This window comes from Mytilus edulis, chromosome 10 (assembly GCF_963676685.1).
Source record: "Mytilus edulis chromosome 10, xbMytEdul2.2, whole genome shotgun sequence".
Lineage (NCBI taxonomy): Eukaryota > Metazoa > Mollusca > Bivalvia > Mytilida > Mytilidae > Mytilus > Mytilus edulis.
In genome coordinates, this window is record NC_092353.1 from 26,522,101 (window position 1) to 26,542,908 (window position 20,808).

At 30.7% G+C, this 20,808-nt stretch overlaps 1 protein-coding gene across 3 annotated transcripts in view; it reads right to left on the reverse strand.

Annotated features, from left to right (window-relative positions):
* Nucleotides 1-20,808, reverse strand: part of LOC139492092 (dystrophin-like) — a 223,371-nt gene that overhangs the window by 159,063 nt on the left and 43,500 nt on the right. For 2 of the 3 annotated variants that reach the window (XM_071280234.1, XM_071280235.1), the window contains 5 exons: nt 20,051-20,143; nt 19,461-19,552; nt 16,735-16,815; nt 15,038-15,153; nt 11,459-11,646 (listed from right to left, as the gene is read on the reverse strand). In XM_071280234.1, coding sequence (XP_071136335.1) covers nt 11,459-11,646; nt 15,038-15,153; nt 16,735-16,815; nt 19,461-19,552; nt 20,051-20,143 — 570 coding nt within the window. Of the gene's footprint in view, nt 1-6,564; nt 7,050-11,458; nt 11,647-15,037; nt 15,154-16,734; nt 16,816-19,460; nt 19,553-20,050; nt 20,144-20,808 lie in introns of those variants that run through there. The other variant, XM_071280236.1, reaches the window with a different exon arrangement.

Consider the following 20,808-nt stretch of genomic DNA (forward strand, 5'->3'; position numbering starts at 1 on the left):
TATAATAACCTCAGAAAAGAAATATCAAAACTGAAATAAAATTATATTATAAGTGTGTATAAAGTTTGCAAAAAAGAAAGGAATAATATTTTTATTGTTAAATACAGCTTGAAGCACATTTAAAAAATTAGATGTGGAATTATTGCCAATGATACAACTCTCCACCTCTGATCTAATGACATATAGAAGCTGAACAACTACAGGTTATTGTAGTCTTCAACAATGACCAAAACCCATACCACACAGTTAATGCTATAAAAGGCCCCGAAAATGGCAAAGGAATAAAGTTAGTCAAGTAAGCCAAAAGGAATATAATGTCTTTTGTACATAAGGTTTTAATTTTCACACTGAACTTGAGAGATCTTGGCATAAAGAGACAAACTGACAATATCTGTAACATTTTCAATCTCTCTCTCAGCTGGTTATCCATCAAGAGTGTTATTTCATCTGGTAAAAAGAGAATCAATTTATAAGCATGTTATATTAATGATCAAAACCCATTACATCTTATTCACCTCTATTTTAAAATTTTCTAAACTTACACAATATGTAATTGATCTTTACATTTTCAATTAATTTTATTGGTTTTATACAGTGTTGTACATGTAATAATGTATTTGTGGAATCCAGTAGACCCATCCAAACCAAGTGCAAACTGCTGAGATATGAATGTGGTAAAAGACTTTCTAAAGTGCATTACAAAAAACATGAAAGTTGAAATTAGTTTAATCTCATTATATACTTTTTACCTGCTATCTTTACAAACAATCAAACTGACATCTAAGTAAATACTAGGGCATTATCCTTTAAATTATGTGGGTTTAATTACATAATCATACTTCAATTACTTTTTGGAATATTAAGTCTGTTATATTCTTTTTAATTTATGGGTATTTTGGTTCAAACAATTTGTCAACTAACTAAAATTTAGCTACCAGACACTTGCAAATTCTTCTAACTTTTACTAAAAATAGTTGCAAAATTACTCTACTATGCACATGAGTTAAACTAAAAGCTGCTAGACACTTTCAAATTCTTCCTACTTTTACTGAAAAAGTTGCAAAAAAAATTCTTCAATGCTCATGTAATTCATTTACAAATAACCTTAATTTTCTTGGTTTATATAATAAAGTTCATATTTCAATTGATAGACTTAAAGATGGATGTAGAGTTGTCTCATTGGCACTCAAACCACATCTTCCTATACCTATTAAAGGTTTATCTCCACCAGTGTTAACTATTTTATGTTTTGTTTTGTCTTTAGCAGAGGTACAGTACAACAGAAGTGCTCACTACATGTGTTTACAGCTTTAATGGTTGGTGAACAAATTATGTGTTACTTAACTGCTTGGTAAATAAGAGATAATATCCAACAACCTTTCATTCTGCACATTTTTCTGTTTTACAAGATTTCATATCTTGTAGCCATTATAAAGAATTGACCTGTATCTTAATTATGGTCAATAGAACTTTGGTAAAAACATTATTACTTTTTCATTTGAAAACCATCATTGCCTATAACTTGACAGAGATGGCAAAGTTTCAGAAAATTGGCAACTTGTTCAGGAGCAAGACAATTATATGAGAAATAACTTTATCAAGATCATCCAGTGGTAGATCCAGAACTTTTCCTAAGGGGGGGCCCACTGACTGACCTAGGTGGGGGGGGCGCTCCAGTCATGCTTCAATGATTCCCTATACAATCAACCAAATTTTTCCCAAGAAAGGGGGGCCCAGGCCCCACAGGGCCCCCTGGATCTGCCTATGTCATGTCTTCTTGTTAAGCTTTTAGAAAATTGTTCTTGTTAAGCTTTTAGAAAATTGTTCTTGTTAAGCTTTTAGAAAATTGTTCTATAAAATCTTCAATAAAGTATTAACCTCATTTCTCATCCAAAAAATGTAAGTGTCCTAGTATTGACTCCTCACAAACAAATGAATATATGATATGTATGACGAGTTAATGTAAGATCAAAGACATCTAACATGGAATAATGTTAAAAGATTTACCTTTAATCACAACTACAAGGAGAGTGCTGAGGAGCATATCATAAATATTCTGCCTCTGACAAAAAGGGTGTAAGACTACCATGATACAGGAACTAAATGGCTTGACTATTGAAAAGGTAAAGAACGTTGATTATATGTTGATATTATACATTGTAACATGTATAATATCAACATATAATTTGTACCAAATCACTAAAAAGACCATCATAATACAAGAACTAAATTTCTTGACTTGCAAAACATTGGCATACTGTACTGGCAAACAAACAATACTTATAAACAGATTGCAGTATAGCATGTATAATCTGATCATATAAACAGAATTGATAATATTGTAATGTGTTCAAAATCAGTAAAAAGACCACCAAGATACCAGAACTAAATTTATACTTTGGAAACATAAGAATAGGCGAACAGCACTTATGAACTGATTGCAGCACAATATGTGTAACTTCAACATATAAGAAGAACTGGTCGCTTCAGAATCTTAAGACTACGGGTAATTTTATTATTGGTACCCAAAATTGAAAAAAAGGTCATGTCATTGTTATGAATTCCCATCGTTGAGACTGTGTTTACCTAATCACACCGTTTTGGGGTACTGTATTTTTGGAAAATATTACCCAGAATACATTAAATTCTGAAACAGCGAATTGATAGTAAGGTATGACTATCAGAAATAACAGGTCAAAGATTTACTCTATTTAGAACCTCAACTGTTTTATAACTGGTCAAATAAATTTAAAGTCAGCTACAGAAGATCTTATCAAAATTTTGTCTGATATTGAAAAATAATTCCTCAGATGATAATTTTTGGTCCCAATGCTCTTAAGATTCTAGAGAATGGAGTTCAATCTCAGCTGCTTTTTGCAATTAATGCTTTGTTTGACAGTGTTATGTAACTTTTAATAAGATCAAAATAGAATTGAAAACTTGAGAGAAAAATGAGACACTGATTTTTGAAATTTTGGCAACAGAACATTTTTAGAATTCAATTTCCAGCTGACGTGAAAAAATTCAGTTTTACCAATAGGTTTTCTATATTAATAGCTTGTTTGTAAATGAATTAAAGCATGCACAGGGAGAGTGTGAAGTATTTACAAACTAGTTTTTCCTGCCAAATGTTTTTGTTCCCGTCCCAAATCAAAAACTTTAAAAATTAAGTTGTCAGAATCATTTTTGTCATTCAGGAATTTTAAGTTTTGATGTCACTGTATTTATGGATTTGGATATATAAAGCAAGTAAAATCCTCACACATGAAATGTTGCTTTTCCATAATTTTCTGTATTTTGATTTTTTTTATTTAAATGTCATTTTTGGTTGCTTTGTGTTGCTTGTTTGTTGTCTCACTGACACTTGCAAACATCTATCTTTTTTCGAGCCACTCTAAGAAAGAGTTCAACCCAGACTTGCCAGAACCTGACAAGACTTAGTAATCACAAGTCTCATAGATGTGTTAGAGATTTGATGCTAATTCTGAACCCTCCCCAGTCTGTTTATTACAAGATAGATGTATTAGATTGTGTTTGTTTATAGTTATTATAAAGTCATATTGCAGGGTTAATCAGATTAATGAACAGTAAATATGCCACCATAATAATATAAAGGTTTCAGATCTGAAGTTCATTTATCTTCTGAAGAGTGCAATTAGTAACAACATTATTGCTTAGTGACAGTTTAGATTGTGTCTAGGTTAACTTTTGCACATGGCTTTAATTTCTGGAAAAAAATATTTCAGCAAAAAGCAGTTGTAGAAGAAATCACAATTAAAAAATCAGAAGTCAGTGTTTGTTTTTATTCACTCTGTTGTTTCATTGTTTTCCTCTTATAGTTGATGTGTTTCCCTCATTTTTAATCTGTAATCAGGATATGTTTTTGTATCAATTGATTTATGACTTTCGAACAGTGTATACTTATTAAATGTTGCCTTAATTTAACCTACTTAACCTATTAAGAATGAAACTGACATCTAACAAAAATATCAACATAAAAGACAATGACTTTAAATAATATTTGGCTGAAACTAAATTAAATCATAACACGTTCAATTTAAATATTCATTATGCAACAAATATTAAACCTTCAAGTAATATAACAAAGCCTTGGTCACTACAAATCAGATCTTAAATACAATCTCTGTTTATCTGGCATTAGTCCACAGGATTAACAAGGTTGTAACAATATTTATACTAATTTGTGCTAATATTTACTATTAAACCTTAATAAACAAAAACATGAGTACATTATTCCCAATTTCTTTTCAGATTCAAGGAATTTCTTCCAAACAGAGAACACTCTAAACTGTGTAATAATTGTCATTTTATAAAGTAACTTCAAATTGTTTCAGCAAAAGAAGAATCTGAACTAAAGATATTTGTATAATAGAGAGCAAACAACATGATCCAACTGCCTATTCAAGAAGGTCACGCTCACGAAAAAAAACCTTAACAAGATGAAAACTGATGTAGAAGATCTTAAACTCTTTGATAATTTCTATGCCCTTCACTGGTAATGTGATGCAGTTTTTTAAACTTTTTTATTGTACATGTATCAAATTTAATAGTATAATTTGATGATTGATCTCAATGCTCTTCAACTTCGTACTTTATTTGGCTTTATTTTTTTTTTAACTTTTTTGGATTCGAGCATCACTGATGAGTCTTTTGTAGACGAAACGCGCGTCTGGCGTAAATATAAAATTTAGTCCTGGTATCTATGATGAGTTTATTGATGATTGACAGTATATATCTTCATGTAAGTTGATAGAATTATCTAGGCATAAAAGGTTATAAATTAACGATCTATAAATGTGAAAAGTTGTTTTGATCATGTATTTATAAAATGGAGGTCCTGAATATCATTGTTAAACAATCAAAAATGAAAATCTTTAATATATATATTGGACTGACTTAGTAGATGTGGTTTCATTTTCAGATAATTATTTAGAAAAATTCAAATCCTCAGTAGTGTGAAAATTACATAAACTAAAAGAATCCATGTCCTAAATGCTTAGCTTATCTTTTTCAATAAAAGAATTGGTTGCACTCCATTTGAAAGACTTCTACTCAGCTATTTAGCTATCTTTCAATCCAAATTTTAAAAGAATTACACCATATGAAAATGTATAAACCTATTAAACTAGCAATGGGTAATTTTCCCAACAGGATAGAGTGAATATTTGATTTCAATAAATGTTGCATTTATATGCAACCTTACACTCAAGCATTGTCAAGCTAGGTCTAAATTAGGGTAATATATCAACCTATCTTGTCATTTAATATGACATTAAACAACTGAAATATTTACTGATGGTTTTAAAGCTTTGATGTGCAGCATTGTATGGTTGGCTTTGAAAGAAAGAAAGAAAAGAAGAGATTTTGAAGAAAACAAATCTTTGGTATCCTATCCTAAATTGGAAACCTAATCCTGGACAGTAGCTTATTCTGAAAGCAAATGTTGGGACAGTGTCACATTCTAAAGCTCTGCTCATTTCAAGGGCAAATTCAGCCATTCATAAAAGAGGGTGTTCCAACCCTATGTCCTCATTAAAAAAAAAACATTAATCATGAAAAATTGGGGAGGGTTCCAACCCCAGGAACCCCCCTCTTGGATCGGCCACTGCATTTGTCACCCTGAACAACAAGTCTTGTTATGGGGTGTGGCAAATTTCTTTAACAGACTAAACCTCAGAATGGTCAGTTTTACTGTTTTCAATGGCCATCAAATTAGTCTATCCTTTATTCCAATAAAACACTTTTCGGTTATCTTATTGTATCTTACTAGTTCTGATCCTATAACTTGTATTGCCTTAGTTTAGTGGTAAATATTCCTATCAATAAAATCTATATGATATCACAGATAGAAGGTCAATAATTAGGATGTAAGGTTTAAGACTTTTTCATTATTCTGTATAGTAAAATTTAATCACATGCAAATGCTTCTGCATAAATTTTCTAACTGAGGCCCATTACGTTTTTTTTGTGTCCTAGATAATTTTGGGCTACCGGTACTTGACCTAATCACTTCTGTTGAATGTCTATATAAATTTTCAGTGATGACAAGCACCTAAGAATAGAAAGTCTTTTGGTAAAATTTTTATTGAAGTATTGAATCGGCAGTTAAACATAGTGTTGAACAAATATAAGAAATATAAAGTTTAAACATCCAGCTGTGAGGTAACAATCAACAGTTTTAGAACATCCAGCTACCTAACTTAAAATATTTCTTCTAAATATGGCAAAAACAGATTCCGATTAATGTTTTATAATAAATAAATTTTGAAAAGATAAAAATGAATATTTCATTTATCACAATTTTGACAGAATTACTTGCACATTGTTCATCTTTAGACATGAAAGCTTAAATATGACATTCGAAGAATTTTGATGGAATTTTTTTTTATTAGTGCTGCATTATCATAACTTTCTATTTTCATATTTTTTCACTTTTCTCTCTGCATTTATTTAAAACATTTGGTTGCTTGGTAGCAGCAGTACATTAAATGAAGCTAAATATCTCCAGATAACATTGGTAAACTTAATTATCTCTAGACCTACCTGTAATTGTATATAAATATTCAACTCCCTATTTCTCCCGAAAAATGTAGAAAATATCGGTAAATCCTTCAAGTCTAAGGATTTAGGTTAATTAATATCACCTCACACATTTGTTTTACACATTGTTATTTACAACAGCAATACACACAAGTAGGAAATCCAAATTCATCTTGCCCCAATCTAAATGAGGCATAGCAACATGAAGAACTTAGCAAAGTTATTGTTAACTCCAAAAATATTCAATATTGATATCTTATATATGTATTTATAAATAATGGCTATCCACCATTCCTGAGAAACGAAGGTACGATTAAGTGCCCAGCTGATAGACACATGAATGGTCGATGTTTACATATCAGAAGTTATACAGGTGAGACAGGTAACAGTGTGACGATTATTACCGAAAATTAGGCGACACAATTATTCAATCATAGGTAGATTATTACATTGTGTTGACATAACATATTAGTGTCTTTTTTTCACACAATACTTATTATAGTAAAATTATTCATTCAAGCATTTCCGTCTTTTCTTTACTATCTAAATGAGGACATATAACAATTATCTCGTTACATATATCTGATAAAAAATTATTGCTATATTTATTTATTCATTTAATATTTTTTTTGCTATATTTTTTTGGCTAAAAAAAAATATTTATTTTAATTGCATTTTTTTAAAAACTTTTTGTTTTCCAGATTTTCGGTGTATAAAATGTGTAAAAATGTCGGAATCATGGGTTTTAATCTTTGGTATTGTTTACATTAACAGTTTGATCACTGATAACGCACCCATACTATAGGTCTGATCTAGTAACGTACTACAGGTGATCCCTGGACTACCCTTTCTCCCACGCCTAACACCAAGGTATGATCAGGAACAATGGGCCTATTTATGTAAACATTGTTTCTTTTCTTCATATCCATTCAAGGCCCTACACTTGAATATAGATAAGATATAACTTATAAAAGAGCAACAAGGACCAAGTCAAAGAATGTTATTGTTAAAATATAATCAAGCTATACCATGTAGTGATAGACCCACTGGAAATAAAGCTAATTTTGTAAAACTGATAATTCAGGATACAAAAATAGCCACTTCAATAAATTGTATTATGTAATTGATCCTTAAAAAACTTCCTTCAAACTAATAGCCTATCCTTATATGTCCACTGATTATAACGTTTAAATCATTTATCTTTTTTAGAATTCATTTCAATTTATGCTTGTAAATATATCTAATTAAAAAGTATTGATTTTTTTTTACCAGCAAATTACGATAGCCTTTCCAAATATAACATTAAATTTTTTTAAACTCGTTAAATTTTTCCATTTTTGTTCCATATAAATGTTTTGCGTAAGGTTATAAATAGAAGTTGCTTCACCCACTGACATTTATATAATGGAGATAATACAATTGGAAGTCAACCAAAGCATGTGCAGCACACTAACATATATGGCAGATGCAATGCCATACAAGAACTTTGTGCACTTTTCTCATTATTGAAGGCAATACAATTATCTATAGTTGCTTATATCCACATGTTTTGAATTGTCAAATTAGCAGCTTTACACATCTCCTTATTTTCATATCCTCATGGCATGATAGATTGTTGGTTAGTTTAAACATAGTTGATTGGGAAACAAGTTATAGCAACTTACATTAATCCCTCTCCACTTTGCGGGTGCTGTCTTGTAGCGGCATTAGCCAACTCTTTTTCAAAATCTACAAGGGTGACTATTACGTGCGAGAGATACGGCTCTCTCTTAACATGGGTCAGCCATTTATCATTTGTTGCTTGCATTATGTAATTTTGCAAAATTTCATGCATATTCAGGACTGGAGCAAAATGACAATAAATCTACTAGGTAAGTTCTTCAAATTGTTTGACTGGGAAAAAGTGCTGACAATTGTTTCCTAAGCACAAGACAACAATGACCAGTAATACTTCATGTAAAAGAAACACCAATGGGTGCAGTGGCGGATCCAGAATTTTTCATAAGTGGGGGCTTACTGACTGACCTAAGAGGGGGCCCGCTCCAGTCACGCTTCAGTGATTCCCTATATAAGCAACCAATTTTTTTCCCAAAAAGGGGGGCCCGGGCCCCCTGGGCCCCCCTAAATCCGCCTCTGAGGTGCAATACATTGATTGATTTTAGTTGCTTAATGTCCAGTGGCAAATATTTCATGAAGGATTATTGGGTGTATCTGATTTACACAATGACATTGTTAATGCAAACTGCTTTTAAAAATCTGTGAAAGATGTTTCAGTGATTTAACTATGTTTTATGGAAGAGCATGACAACAAAGCATGAGACAACATCACTATAATTAACAAGCAAATCTCATACAGTAAATTTATAATATAACAAATGATATGTCAGGGCATATAATATAAGCAATGATCACAGATTCAAAGAACAGTTCTGCTTTTTTCTTCATCTTCAAACCATGTAAGTATTTGAGGAGTAAATATGAACTAAATACTTAAATTGTTGATTAAATGGTGTTAACCACACTTTCAATACTTTTGAGCTATTTGTGGAAGACAATTTTTATTGGTGGAGGAACCAGACCTTCGTTAGGGAAACTGAAAATCCTAGTCAATTAAGATTGGAGTCAGGTGCACCTTCCCCATGCTGGATTCCAATTCAGTGGCGGATCCAAAAATTTTCATAAGTGGGGGCCCACTGACTGACCTAAGAGGGGGCCCGCTCCAGTCACGCTTCAGTGATTCCCTATATAAGCAACCAATTTTTTTCCCAAAAAGGGGGGCCCGGGCCCCCTGGGCCCCCCTAAATCCGCCTCTGAGGTGCAATACATTGATTGATTTTAGTTGCTTAATGTCCAGTGGCAAATATTTCATGAAGGATTATTGGGTGTATCTGATTTACACAATGACATTGTTAATGCAAACTGCTTTTAAAAATCTGTGAAAGATGTTTCAGTGATTTAACTATGTTTTATGGAAGAGCATGACAACAAAGCATGAGACAACATCACTATAATTAACAAGCAAATCTCATACAGTAAATTTATAATATAACAAATGATATGTCAGGGCATATAATATAAGCAATGATCACAGATTCAAAGAACAGTTCTGCTTTTTTCTTCATCTTCAAACCATGTAAGTATTTGAGGAGTAAATATGAACTAAATACTTAAATTGTTGATTAAATGGTGTTAACCACACTTTCAATACTTTTGAGCTATTTGTGGAAGACAATTTTTATTGGTGGAGGAACCAGACCTTCGTTAGGGAAACTGAAAATCCTAGTCAATTAAGATTGGAGTCAGGTGCACCTTCCCCATGCTGGATTCCAATTCAGTGGCGGATCCAAAAATTTTCATAAGTGGGGGCCCACTGACTGACCTAAGAGGGGGCCCGCTCCAGTCACGCTTCAATGATTCCCTATATAAGCAACCAATTTTTTTCAAAATCTGCCTCTGCAATTGACACAACCACAGTGTTGACTGACTAGGGCATATAGTAGTTTGACTTCTACGACCACTCGGCCACCAAGGCCCTTCTCAATATTCAAAAGTAAAATAAACCTAACCTAAGCCAGTTTTGTTCTATAGATAAGCTGTAAACACAGCTACATCCTTTTGTTGGTTATTGCCAAAAATCATAAACATCACAAATATATTTGTTTTCTTTCTCTTATGTATCTAAGTTTCAATATCGACATGTTGGCAACCAAACATAATATTTTCATTAATAACAATAATAATAAATGTCTCCTACATAAAGATATCATGTATATTTAAATAATCATGTATGTCTTTATTGCACATTTATAACCTATTTGTTTTTGCATATGATACATCACAATAATAAAATAAATACATTTTTCATTGTTTTCATTTCGGTGAATTGTTATCGGATTTTATTTTGGTTTGTCTATAATTAAAACTCAATTTGTTAAAATGTTTTTGTAATAGAATATAAATAATGTTTATTTTGAATGAGCTTATTTTAAGATATTTGGATGTCTACATGAGAACTGATAGGATGGTTCATTGTTTTATTATCTCTTTTAGTGCAATGAAACTCAAACTGCAAATATTAGTTTTTTTGCCCACCTTGCCTTCCCTGGCTCCTTATAAATCAACAATTGACATAAATAGAACTGACCAGCCATTAAATACTAAAAGAATAACCCCTCCCATTGAAGATTAAGTGAGCCCAATATTAAGTTTGAGGTGGCTCAAACCATTGAAATACTTAACCTTAATATCAGTGTGACGACCTTGACATAAAATCATGACACAACTTTGGTAAAGTAGGTCAACTGTAGTGTTGTAACACTTGATGACGTAATGCAGAATGACAGAATGACAGAATAAAGAACAAGGGTAAAACTATACAGCACCGACAACTCTGTTGCAGAATGACAGAATAAAGGACAAGGGTAAAACTATACAGCACCGACAACTCTGTTGCAGAATGACAGAATAAAGGACAAGGGTAAAACTATACAGCACCGACAACTCTGTTGCGCCACCATAATAAAATGTGTTGATGTCTAGATTATCAATGAAATACAGGCTCAATTTAAGTCTAGCAATGAAAGGGCATTGTATAAGTTGTGGTTGGTTTCATTGTCATATAATCTAAGGTTTCCATTTTGTGCCCAACACTAGCTTTTTACTCCTTTCATGCAGTGAACTAGTCCATGATATAAACATATTCTACTTGATATGCAAAGTTTTGTGTCACTATGTCCACTATAGTAAGATTTGTATCCCTTCTATCTACAGATTGAAGTGCTTCCTATTCTACCCTGTGAAAACTGTTTGTGCAACAATACTTCAAACTTTTCTAGTTCTTCTATCCTGATATCAAAACATAGGAATGGCAAATTAATAAAATACATTACACATTTACCTCTGATTTCTTGACATGTTCAGCAAAATGGAATTTTTCAGTTGGTGTTGGTATTAAGGCAGATTGTGGTGTAGGTGGAGGTAACTCTATGTCACATGTTTCTGATATGTTTGAATGTGGCAAAACTTGGAAGAAACACATCAAGTACATCATAACTGACTTTTTATCTGGGTTATCTACATTCACATCTGAAAAAATTACAATAATTAAAAACACAATTCTTATTTTTTTTGGTACTTTTATTTATGACAAAAAAAAAGTCTTCATGGAGTTCATCTCCTTTTTCTTAACACATGCAATTTGTAATTTGCTACACTGTTACTGCAGAATTTTACCATATCAATTTCTAATAATACTATTACTAAAAAATATCATTTGAATAATTAGAACTTCAGTCAGAGAAAATATGGCATTGCACATAGAAACCAAGTCCTCATTGAAGAGGGTCATATGGGGGTACCATCATGACGAATAACGGTAAAAATTCTTGCCAAATGAGGTTAACGGTGATTTTTGGTGTTTGAGGATGAAATGTACACTTTCTTCTAGACGATAACAACATATACTGATTTTGACAAATCACATTATTTTTTTTCCAAAAATGACGGTACCGGTAATGATAATTATTTGAGACCTCTGACGAATCAAGATAAGTGTATATTTAGACGATTCATGGTAAAATTTTAACCAATTTGATGCTAACGGTAGCCAAAAATGACGGTTTGACACCTGATGTTAAAGGGCATTACTACCCTCATTGAACAATATATAGTAATGCCATTAATCAGAATGAATTAATCATTTAGAATGTCTAAATTTGTACATTTTTGGAAAGAAATAATTTCTATGAATAGTATTGAATAAAGGTAGAGAACACTCAAATATTAAACCCATCAGCTGAAAATTGGAATCATTTTTAAGGGCAATAACTCTCAAGCAAACTTTACACTTACAGGTCAAATGCAATTTGTAAGTTTTACATTTTTATGTACATATAATTTGTATACATACAATATATGTTTTATCTTATAGTGTAAGATTTTTGAGCTTCACAATAATAACCAACCTTTTATGAAAACATTTCATGAACCTATTATTATTGCCCTATCATGTATTACTGAGTAGCATGCTTTATCCTGAAACATTCAGCTTGACCACTGGACTGTTGTACTAAGGTCAAGGTCATATAACAGGTCCATTTACTTTGGTACGGGCACTTATAAACTTATATGGTAGGTTTAAACAGGTTTTATAGCAGGCCAAACCTCTAAATGTACAACAATCAATCAAAATTTCCAAAATTGTAACAAAGTGGCAACACAAAAGTGTGTATCATTTTTTTTTATATAATTTTCAAAAGGAGAGGAGATTCACCTTTTTAATAGATAAGTATAGTGTTATTTCATTAGTTCAATACAATGACTTTAAAACAAACATTTTAAGACTATTAATCTATATCTTACAATTCTAAAACATGAAAAACCCATCATGAGAGCATCATAACTGTCATTGATCTAAACCCCAAAACTGTTGATTCTATTTTCCTAAAAGGATTGTGATGTCAAATCTTTACTTTTACAAACAATTCAATATATTGATAACTATATAAACCCACCAGGGGCATTTCAAACAAATATTAATCTATTATCATATTGTTATAAATTAGGTCAAAATTACTTTTCTGTCAATTAACCTTTAAATATATCGGCATTTTACCTCTAAATTCAGGTTAATGTCTTATACTCATGACATAATTAACATAGTTATTTCAAACAAATAATTATGATTGTCATTTTGTAATTAATATGTTATAAAAACTGTGTTTTCTGCCATTAACCTATAAAACAGACCCAGAAAATCAACATCTATTCTTGAAGATGAATCTGTCAATCAACAGATATTGTATGTAACCATGGTGAAATGGAAGGAGAATTACTCTTACTTTGTATAATGGCTATAATGGCTTTATCAAACAAACTTATTTAACAGATTTTTGAAGTGCTTCTTCACTGTTTTGAGTTTAAGGTTAATTTAAAGTATGTATTATGTTGAGACTTTAGCCCAACTTCTTAATAAACCCATGTACTTTCTTTAACCAGATCATGTTTTGAGGAAAAAATTTAAAGTTATTTTGTCTATAAATCTTCTCTATGTTATTTTATTATGTTTGATCCTTGCATATTTTACATGATACATTATTATAATTTCATTTTCATCGTTTTTTGATGAAGTTTGAAGAGAAGTTAGAACAACGGTTAAAAATTTCTTCCAGTAGAATCCCCATGAGGACTGCTTGCTTTATCTGCCTAGTTCTTTCTTGTTTTTGGTGCTCTTTATTACTGTCTTATAGTAATTTTTCAAACTTTTTGGAATAAGCCTAATTATCTTCCTCTGGAATCATGGATATATACACAAAAATTGATCTTGCTTTTTGCCAAAGATAAAAGCTGATGACTTTCCAAAGAATTTACATAGATTCAGTGTAATTAATTGCATGTATTTATTGTAACATTTCTTAGAAATGCAGTTATAATTTCCAGCATCAAATACATGTCTGATAGCAATAAAATAACTTTTATTTGTTGGAAGCCTTTTCTTTTATTCCTGGCGAGTGGGCAACTCCTTCTACATTGAGATAACTTTTTAATGAAAACCTGTCTCATCAAAATAAATAATGGAATTCCTTTACCTGTGTAATTACTATTTCATGTGTGATTTCCATTAAAAACATAAAAAAACGAGGTGTATTTCAATTCCAGAAATTTATTCTAGATATTTTACATGTATTTTATGCTGATTGGAAAATACAAATGATAGTTATTTATAGATGTCTGAAGGTCAAATAAAGGAACGAATTCATGACACATCTTTGAATGCTAAGTTATCTGGATTTGAACATGAATACCTTCAAATGAAAGACAAAAAAAGGATATAAAACTGCTTTTATTCAAATAACACTTTCATAAATATTATTAGTAGAACATTTTGGTTAAACTAATTTTTATCAATCATTGTAAATGAAGTTTTATTTCTAAGTTTAAGTATTCCAATAGGCTTTAATTTTGAAAAAAAATATATATAAGGAATTGACTTCATATGAAATTTTTCCTTTCTGATTCAATTCATTCAAGATAAAATATTTTTTTTAACAGATTTATATATCTATATATATATATATCTTTTTAAAACTGAAACGCTCAGTTGTTTTGCAAATTTTGTCCTTTTATATATTCTAGTTAAAATTAACATTAAATTTCACTGACTTTTTTCATTCAGGATTTCATAGGCATTCAGTTTTATTTCTTTTTAAGAAATCCAAAATAATAAACATAATTTTATAGTGGTTCAAAGAAATTAGGCTGAAAGGTACTAGTAAAGATGTCATAGAATCATATTATTTGCTGACCAGCATCACTTGGTCCCCACTCAGTGAGATATAACACAATATATTCCCATACTTAGTTTTGATGACTGAAATATATGGTACGAATATGTTTCGTAAAACTGTATAAATATGTTTTTGTTTTTGCAGGAATATGAAACTATTTGCAAGAAAGGATAGAGCAATATGATTATTACCTTCAGCATCCAACAGTCTATCAATTTCCAGTGATTTCTCAGCCACATTGAAAGCATGGTTAAGTCTTGTCTCGTTGTCCATATTCAACACATCCTCATAAATAAATAAGTCTGGTCTGAAAAAAGTCATTATATCATTAAATTGAATACTTTACAGATTCGTTCAACTAAAGAGATATAAGAACGGTATGAGTGCCAATGACAACTCTCCGTCCAAAGTAAACCGTTTTAGTTCAAAGTACGGTCTTCAACATGGACCCTTGGCTCACACCAAGCAGCAAGCTATGAAGGGCCCCAAAAAATGACTAAAGGTCTGTGTTTCAAATATTCCAAAAATCTACTGGGTCAAAATATAAAACAAGAAATACATCATTTAAATTTTTACTTTTCAAATTCTATTTTGTACTCTCAAGTTTAATATTTTTGGTTTTCCAAAGTTCTGTATGACTACTATATTGTAGTATTTCAGATGACAAGCTTTTCAGAAAAAGCATGTTTTAGCCACATAACATGTCATACTTTGATTATTTAGTCAATATCTGTAAATATTTGTTCAATTACTTCACAGTTTAAAATTATCTAACTAGCACTTGCATATCCTAAAATACCATTATTAAATTTTTGATAAACATGAGTGCAAAAGCTGAAATGTCTAGCCAGCTTTATTGATTATGACTGAATTTTATGCAGAAGATCTAAGTTTTACTACAGGTATTCACAACTTAATTTTGAGGTAGATCAAGGGTCTTGTACAATCTTGGATTATAAAATAGCAGAAACATTCTAGACTTTCAATTGAAAGTAAAAATTTTGAGACCAGAATGCAATTTACCTTTAAATGCCTAAAATCATGTTGTTTATCTTGTTATTACAACTGTTTTTCTTTTTAAATACACACTATTTTTGTTGGATTGCACTTATTTTAGTTTGCCGATATTAGGGAGAGAAGTCAAATAATTTAATTTTATAACAAACATCTACCTATTTTGTTTGAGAGCAAGAAAATAAGTCCAGTGATCCAAATTTCATTGTATTTCTACAAGGAACAGGCTATTTTTTGAACTTGGAATTATTTTTAACTATGGAATTTGCTTGATTTCTTGTTATTGAAATTTATAATAAATTCCATGTTTATTCTGTACTGAAATGTTCTGTGCTGCGCACAACACTTTCTATTACAAAGAAAATAGTATATTTCAATAGAATGTACTGTGCCGCGTACAACACTATCTAACCAAAATACATTGTATGGAAAGTGTTATTAACCGCTCAAAAGATCATAATACCAAATCATTGCAAATAAACATGGAATTCATTAAAAAATTTAAACACAAGAAATTATGCAAAATCCATAATTAAAAATAATTCCAAGTTCAAATAATAGCCTGTTAAGGACACTATAAGACCTTTCTTTGCTTATTTTATTTTAAAATTATATCATCTAGGTTTTTTTTCTATTCACACAAAAACATTTTTTAATATAATTTAACATAAACCTGTAACTTGAAATATAGCTCTATTACCCATACTTTTAACTTATATTTATGATAATATAAAAATATTATGACATAAACTTCAATTATTTAGTGTTAAAAAATTCTTTTGTTTTAAAATTTGACCAACAATGAACATCAACCTACACAATGCAAATATACACATAAATGTATAGTGGAACTCTTAATACCATGTATTTTTACCTAAAGTGATGCAAGAGGGCATTAAATCCAAGTCCATCTCTCCAACTATTTGTAAAGTTTCTAATATCTACATCATGATACCTGAAATTTAAAAAAAAAAAAAAAAATGAACACTTGTATTCTAGGGGAGATAACTCAATTATTTTTTCTTGAATTAAAAATCTTAAAATTCTTATGTTAAAAAGTGCAGTATGTCTAATATCTACAGCCTTGATATCTGAGATTGAAAAAAAATATGGAACATATTCTAGGGGAGATAACTCAATTATTTTTTCTTGAACCAAAATATAATGGGATTCTTGAGTTAAAAAAATTTCAGTATATTGTAAACCAACTTATTTTCGCAAGGAGAAAAACAAAGCAAATATAAATCATTGTGAATAAGTAAATCTTTAGTAATCTACATCAAATAAATAAGAAATCGTGAATATTAAAAGCCGCCAAATGGACTAGAATTGGTATAACGCGAAATAAAGTATCTGTGAAAGATAAGTTGTTCTACAGTATCACACATGCTTCAATAACTGTATCTAATGCTACAGGAAACCAGGTGCTCCGCAGGGCGCAGCTTTATACGACCGCAGAGGTCGAACCCTGAACAGTTGGGGCAAGTATGGACAAAACATTCAAGCATGATACAGCTCTGAATTTGGATTGTGATCAAATTTTTGACATTACATGGTTTTTTTTTACACAAAACAAATGCCAAGATTTTACAAATCAATTAAAGATTTCTTCTTCAAACTTTTTAAATCTAAAATTAAATAGTTGACACAGCATAGGTTTCTGACACAGAATGAATGTGGTCTAATGAACTTGAAAGGTTTTTTTTGCCTTTGAGCAAATCACTATGCTGTTGAATATTAATCCTCTCAAAAAAATGTTTGAAGAAATTTTCTTTTTATTTATGAAATCTGAAATGAGAAAAATTTAACCCCCCCCCCCTTTTTTTTCACATCCCCGTTTCCCTTTTTCAAAACTGATATTAATTCAAATTTCTAATGGAGTTTGCAACAATAACTACTCATTTAAATACATCATAAAATATTAAGATGTAAAAAAACTGCTTGTTATCACTGAATGGTAAAGATTATTTAAATTTATCAGTTGGTAGTAAAAAGTGTATATACATTGTATATTGTATATAACAAAGATTTAAGTTGATTCTGGACAAAGAAAGATAACTCCAATTAAAAAAAATTCTTGCTATTGCACAAATAGGATATTTCTTGCTTACTATTCTGGACAAAGAAAGATAACTCTAATTAAAAAAAAATTTGCTATTTCACAATATTGTGCAATTAGATATTTCTTGCCATTGCACAATACTGTGCAATTGAAAAGACTTGCTATTGCACAATACTTAATATAATAATTTTAGATCCTGATTTGGACCAACTTGAAAACTGGGCCCATAATCAAAAATCTAAGTACATGTTTAGATTCAGCATATCAAAGAGGCCCAAGAATTCAATTTTTGTTAAAATCAAACTTAGTTTAATTTTGGACCCTTTGGACTTTAATGTAGAATTTGAAATTTGAAAACAGGACCAAAAATGAAGAATCTACATACACAGTTAGATTTGGCATATCAAAGAACCCCAAGGATTCAATTTTTGATGAAATCAAACAAAGTTTAATTTTGGACCCTTTGGACCTTAATGTAGACCAATTTGAAAACTGGACCAAAAAAACTTCAATAATCAAGAATCTAAGTACATTTTTAGATTCAACATATCAAAGAACCCAACCGATTCATTTTTTGTCAAAATCAAACTAAGTTTAATTTTGGACCCTTTGGACCTTAATGTAGACCAATTTGAAAACGGGACCAAAAGTTGAGAATCTACATATACAGTTAGATTCGGCATATCAAAGAACCCCAATTATTCAATTTTGATGAAATCAAACAAAGTTTAATTTTGGACCCTTTGGGCCCCTTTTTCCTAAACTGTTGGGACCAAAACTCCCAAAATCAATACCAACCTTCCTTTTATGGTCATAAGCCTTGTGTTTAAATTTCATAGATTTGTATTTACTTATACTAACATTATAGTGCGAAAACCAAGAAAAATGCTTATTTGGGTCCCTTTTTGGCCCCTAATTCCTAATCTGTTGGGTCCTAAACTCCCAAAATAAATACCAACCTTCCTTTTGTGGTCATAAACATTGTGTTTAAATTTCATAGATTTCCATTTACTTAACCTAAGGTTATTGTGCAAAAACCAAGAAAAATGCTTATTTGGGCCCTTTATTGGCCCCTTATTCCTAAACTATTGAAACCAAAACTCCCAAAATCAATCCCAATCTTTCTTTTGTGGTCATAAACCTTGTGTCAAAATTTCATAGATTTCTATTAACTTAAACTAAAGTTATGGTGCGAAAACCAAGAAAATGCTTATTTGGGCCCTTTTTGGCCCCTTATTCCTAAAATGTTGGGACCAAAACTCCCAAAATCAATACCAACCTTCCTTTTATGGTCATAAACCTTGTGTTAAAATTTCATAGATTTCTATTCACTTTTACTAAAGTTAGAGTGCGAAAACTAAAAGTATTCGGACGCCGGACGACGACGACGACGACGACGACGACGACGACGACGCAGACGCCAACGTGATAGCAATATACGACGAAAATTTTTTCAAAATTTGCGGTCGTATAAAAATAGGAACAAAATAAGAACAAGTTATAAAAAAGCTGATTTCTCTTATTCATAAACAACGCACCTCTCTGTAGTCTGTCGACACCAGTTTAACAAGGTTCTCTCTAGATTTGTTTGTCGTAAGTCCTCCATTAAATCTTTCATTACATCCTTCACCTTAAAATATAAAGTTTGTTAGTTTAAGATTCTAGAAAAAACAAAAATAAATGAATAAAAAGATTGATTGATATTTTGTTTTGTTTAACACTACTATTAGTACTTTTGGCAAATTCACGGCTACAACCTTTTATTGATCTTTGTAACATAACAATATTGCCTAGGTGAGTATAAAGAGATATTAAAAGGTTCATAACTTGCTGTTTGGTGTGAACCAATGCTCCATGTTGGAGAAGAGACCTTACTTTGAGCTATAAGGGTTTTTCTTTTACAAATTGTGACTAGGATGGAGAGTTGTCTCATTGGCACTCATACTACATTTCTTATTTTATAAAATACTAATGCAATAGTGAAGGCACCTTCAAAAGAACATTTTAAGGTCACTATATTGCATTATTTAAAGAATTCTCTTTACTGCATGATGTTGGAAATCCATATTCGGTTATAATCTGGGTATATTGTATTCCTCTCCTTTTCCAAACATCCAACTATACTAACCTGCCAATGTAAGATGATACTCCATACCAAACCAAGAGTCAATTTCTGGTTCCCATCTACTATATCATTACTACTGATGTTTACTAACTTAATCTAAAATGAAACAAAAATGAAAATACTGGATAATTTATGTATGCTCAAATTTTCATTCAATACATTGTACTGCAAAAGGTTAATTCATTATTTACTGTTGGGAATAAACTTTTTGAGACTGCTGTCAAAAAAATATTGTCAAATATGATAGCCTTTCATTTGCACCAATATTGACAATAGCATAAAGCAAAGTACAGTATGTATAAAAAAGATGTGGTATGATTGCCAATGAGACAACTATCCACAAAAGATATGTGTTTGTATGTACTATATCTTCTTTCTCTATGACTCAACTATCTTCACCCAACACAAATACATATTATTATACACTTATAAACTGATCAGGGGATGAATTGTAAGGTATAATTCAATTATTGTATTAAAAAATAACACCTGATAACTGCTTCATAAATAGGTTATATATTTATAAGGTGTTAAATAGAACATAAAAATATGCATATCTAAATTTAACAAAGAAGACAAATAAATGTTTCTTATTTGGGGGACCCACAGAATAATAAGAATAAGAATAAGAATAAGAATATTTTATTATTCCAATCAAGGGCCCTTGATGGGCAGCATAACATGTATACATAGAACATTACATCATGATTTGTAACAGAAAAACATTGACTTTGGTTTAACAATCCATCAATAAATGTAGT